At 40.2% G+C, this 5,018-nt stretch overlaps 1 protein-coding gene across 1 annotated transcript in view; it reads right to left on the bottom strand.

Annotated features, from left to right (window-relative positions):
- LOC104161882 (E3 ubiquitin-protein ligase RNF170-like) overlaps window positions 1-2,915 on the bottom strand; it is an 11,351-nt gene extending 8,436 nt beyond the window's left edge. Inside the window, exon 1 of the mRNA XM_009700456.1 lies at window positions 2,661-2,915. Coding sequence (XP_009698758.1) covers window positions 2,661-2,915 — 255 coding nt within the window. The remainder of the gene's footprint in view (window positions 1-2,660) is intronic.
- Between the last annotated feature and the right edge of the window lie 2,103 nt (window positions 2,916-5,018).

Here is a 5,018-nt window from a genome sequence, read left to right as displayed (position 1 = left end):
GAGATTCAGAAGAGCATTATTTCAAGTGATATCGGCTGTAATCGTTTTCGTCAGCTGAGGAACTGCCCCGGAGCGGTTGTGTTTATAAACATTGCATACATGACATAAGCTGATTCGGTATCTACTCTTTATTTTTGCAAAGTAATCACACACATTTCTTTAGCTTTGTCTCATACCACAAAGGGAACCAAATGTGTTTCTGATTATGCAATAGATACTGAGTCAAGGGAAACCCAGCGTTCCCAGATCATAACTGATGGAAATTTTGAAAAGCTCTCTTGCCCTTTGCAGCCTCAAGAAGTTGAAACCACTCGTGTATTTTGTATTAGAATGTGTTGGACAATAATTAACTTACTATATGACTCCTAGGGGACAAATGATTATAGTTCGGTGTTTTTTTTTTTCCGGATGACTCATCTTCTGCTGACTTAGATGAGCAAGTCTGCAGAAACGGAGTTTGTGCTGTTCAGAAAACAGGAGAATTGAATGTTGCTGTGTTGCGGAATGACACCGGTTCTGGCTGCTGAGGTAAGCTACCACGTGAAGGGGCTGGAGCTCGTCAGCTAAGTGCAAGGTCCTGTGGAGACCTCCAAAATGCTCGAGCTCTGCTCTCAGAGTATTTGAGTTAGAGTTAGGACTAAGAATTAGAGCAAAGAACCAGGCAATGATCCTGTACTAACGACATCAGGTGAAGAACACGTGCATGTATACCACGAAGAAAAGTCATTCAAACCCACCACTGTGCAACAGCGTTTTGTATTTTCTTGTAATCTCTCTCTTACTGAATGAAGCAAGGTGGGAAACTCGACCAGCTCTTGCAGTATGACTAACAGGTGGCAGATTCAGATTAAAAAAAAAAAAAAGTTAAGCAGTGGGCATTCCTATGGATGCTAGAAATTCCCGAGTTCAGCACGTACTGGGTGTAAAGTCCTATAAAATGTAAAAGGCAGTACCTCCGACTGAGGAAGTTCTGAACCATAAATCACTAAAGAATGACAGAGTATTCTGGGGAAGAATCATTGATGTTTCTTCATTCTTCCGTAGGCATCCATTGCTGCAGAGAGGGCAAGATGGCCCTGGTTTGACCTGGTATAGCCATTCTTGCATTAATAGAGCTTTTGGGGGAAAATGAGACTTGGGGTCACCTTCAGCAAAGATATCAGTGGCTTAGTCTTGTCCTGAGTAGATAGGCTAGGAAAAACATGCCAAATCTTTCATTTATTTTTAATAGATTATGTGCACATAATCAAATTTCTGATTTATTGAGTCTAAGCACTCAAAATGATGTTCGAGTTGGCTTCATCCTGGTTGTAAGGGGACCACCCAGCTGGATCTGACAGAAAGAGGAGACAGATGATATCTGACATAGCTATGAGTCTGCCAGAATTAATTTACCCCTTCCAAAATCTTGAGCCAGCCTTTGAACATTTGAACTAGCAGATTTAATTAGAGATTGAAGTAGCGATTATGGCAGTTAGTATTTTGTATCACGAGGCTTTGAGTTTTTGACGGCATTAAAGAGTCTTAACAAAATATTTAGTGCGACTTTGCCTAAAATGACAGATTTTTAGGGAGCTTACTCTCATACAGTAGTTCTCCATGTAATTACAAACAGCACAATTTAAATTGTCATTCCCGTTAATGTTTTAGGCTGGAAACTTTGAGAGTGCCCATGAAAGCTACTATTTCATAGCCTTGCGTTTGGATCTTGGTGCCTATCATCTCCCCTTTGAAAATCCCAGGCCTGGATAATGCCATACTGATACTGTAAAGCAGCTTTGATGAATAAAAAGGGGACTATGGAAGTGGTTTTCTAGGTAGCATACTGAAATTAAGCTCCTCTGCCAGAAACATCTCTGCTATGGGAGAAGTGGGGCAAACTTGCACCATTTGTCACCAGAAGCATCACGTTCTAGTAACTTGAGGATAGCTGCAGTCAAATCAGGGAGTGCCACAAAGCTAGCACAGAAAGTCAAGTTTGGCAGTTCCTTCAGGATTCACACTGCTCACACTGGTGCGGTTTGAAATGAGGCTCTTCCCAAGTCTAAGGGGCAGAGGGAAGCTGAAGAATTCCTCATACTTTACAACCACAGAACTCCCGTTGTGTGAACGATATATAACTCCCATTATATGAGGGAAGATACCAAGTCAAGATTTTCCGTACAATTTTCGTAATACTGTTTTGAGCACCGAATGTTAACTTTTGTCTAAGATTCATCTTTAAAAACCCTAAAATATTGCTGTTTCTAACCCATATGTTCTTGGGAATCATGCTACAGCCAGAATGGGACGGTAAAATGTATAGTCCAGTAAAAGTCAATTTACTTCATTTGGAGGAAATGAAAAAAGAAACCCAACAACCAAAACCAAACCCCAAAGTTCAGAAGCAATTTAGTCTGAAAAACAGACTTAGAATCCAAAGATCCAGAGAAAGCCTTAAACTCTGCCACCTCAAATTTTAAGTGCGACAATACCCATCTTTTGGGTGTCTCCCCCACCATGAATTCCTGCGTCCAGAGTGAGACTCCCGAGCACCTTACACAGCACAGAGAGAGTGAGACAAGTATGGATCATACCTAAATCACCCAGGCCAAGTACTGGAGATGCCTACCAGTAGCCAACAGCAATATTAAACACAGAGGTTATGTCTCAGCTCTCACCATTTGCAAGGAAGACCCCGTCATGTTGTAAAGCTGGGGGGACCCAGCATCCTCGCACGTGCACAAGAGTATTCTTGGAAAGAACTGGGCTGGGTTTGGCGTTTTCCAGGAGCAGTAGTGGTCACCTTTTAAATAATTCTCAGTGGTGAAAGCCTTCACCCGCGTAGGGAATGCTGGTGTAGTGCTTTCACTGACCAGAGATTCAACCCCCGTGTCCAGTGAGAAAACCCTCATCACCACCCCAATGGGCACCATCGGCAGTGTTCACCAGGCCACGCACCTAAATCAGATAATGGATGTAAAGCGACTCTGGATGTAAAAAGCACTGAGGGAAAATGACCTCCTTACTTCCACGAGCTAGCAAGAAGACAGTAAGCTGGGTGTACGGTGACATCCATGTTCTTATATGACAGAAACGGCTTTTGAAGACTTACATTAAGATTACAGGGGTTGCAATGGACGCCAATGTACAGTGCTTCATGTCAAATTTTAAATTTGCTGGTTGGAAAAGGCCATGGGAAGTTTACAGGTTTATTTTTAAGTACAGTTTTAAGTTTTTCTAAAACCAGGTCCTTATGTTTATATTCCTTTCTCAGTGAGCACCACAGGTGTTACTTGCTTTTGTGGTCACGTTGGCAAAGAATTCTCCATGTAGGTACCTCATCAGGGGCCAGGCTTTGAAACTGTTCAAGCCCAGAAGTTCTCTATGTGACAGTCAGATTTTTGAGAAAAATGAGATCTTTTCAAATCTGAACACATCTTTCAGCTTAAAATGAAAGCTGAACATCGCAGAAAATGATTGTAGTAGAACTCTGCAAAATCAAACCTATTGTACTAAACTGCAGCCGCTAGATTTGATACATTTTTAATACTTGCATGCAAAAGAAAAGCATGATCAGATTGTTGATTATGAAGCCAGAAGCTCCTGGGTATAAACCTCTATCTCTGCGGCACAGCTCAGCTCACAACATCTTTCAGTTTTACCAGAAGGAAATTTAGTTTTAAAGCATCAGTGATGAGTCCATTCTCAGCATGTTTGAAGAGAAGGAATTAAAGTTTAAAAAGCACTTAGCAGATTCAAGTGCTAACAAACATTTATTCGTTTTTCCATGAACATGTGCCATTATTTAGAAGTAAAATAGACCTTGCTTTGAGGTTTAAACTTGTTAGGAAGGCATGATAGTGTGTGACCTCTTGGTCAGATTCCTTTGGTAGGTGAGCAGCTGCTCCGTGTCTCAATTACAAGGCCAATTAAGATGATCAGGGAGGATACACTGGACAGCTCATTATTTAACAATATGTATTTAACCTAATCACAAGCAAATTAAAAATATGACATATTTTAAAGAGAAGAATTGATTCATGCAATTTTTCCAAAAGTAATCTAATAATTAAAATTATAAATAAATACGTCAATTATTTATTCATGATCATTCTAATGAACACTTCCTACCGTCGTTCAGAAGACGAACATAAAGCTCAGCTTACCATTCCTCTTTCCAGAAATGTTTGAGAGGAGCTGAGTAAGTTACACCAGCTGGCAGTGTGGATGTGGAATCATTCATTAAGGCCAGCTATGTGTCTTGGTCAATTATTAACTTAGTTGCCCAATGGCAAGGGTCTGTCAGGTTTTCTAAATTATCGTTATGAAAGAAATGTTGTGGGTTTTGGTTTTTTTCCCCTCAAATAAAGCAAATCCGCTAAAAAAGCAGAGGACTCCTGGGTAAAAAAAAACCACAACAGCCCTCCCTTTCTAAAACATCTCAATAAATCCTCTCTCCCCAAAAGACGTTGAAAATAATTGTAAAGATACCTGAAGCTAATAAAAAAATTGCATTACGACTTTTAAATATTAACTTGATCAAGGGCACACTACGGGTATTTTGATCATCTGATAGAGTAGCAGCTTATCAGTACGGTTGTGAAACAGACTTAAAACTTGCCAGACACTTGTGATACTTTGGAATTGCCTAACTGCAGAATGAGATTGTGTAATACAATGTTCTCCAATTATCAAGTAAAGTGTAGAATTTAAGCAGCAAGCCTAACATGCTAAAATAATTTTAATTGATGGGAATCTATACTTCATAGGGTATTTATTCTTTGTCGTGCTCTATGGTCCTTAAGAAAGGCTGGATTTCTGTAAAGATGTTCTCCAATTTAATGCAGCAAAATTAATAAGGAAACCTGTGAAGGGCTTCATTTTGTGCCATGTTAACCATCCTGATCCCGATTCAACAAGGCGTTGAAGCACGTGCCTAATTTTCAGCCCTTGGGTAACACAGAACCTCTTATGGAGGCGTGGAGTGGGAGTCAGTAATATTGGAACAGAAATACACTTAGAACAAAAATAATGCC

The sequence above is a fragment of the Cariama cristata genome, unplaced genomic scaffold (genome assembly GCF_000690535.1).
Source record: "Cariama cristata isolate BGI_N322 unplaced genomic scaffold, ASM69053v1 scaffold21085, whole genome shotgun sequence".
Taxonomy (NCBI): domain Eukaryota; kingdom Metazoa; phylum Chordata; class Aves; order Cariamiformes; family Cariamidae; genus Cariama; species Cariama cristata.
Note: the sequence above shows the minus strand (reverse complement) of the source record. Positions and strands in the feature narration are given on the sequence as shown.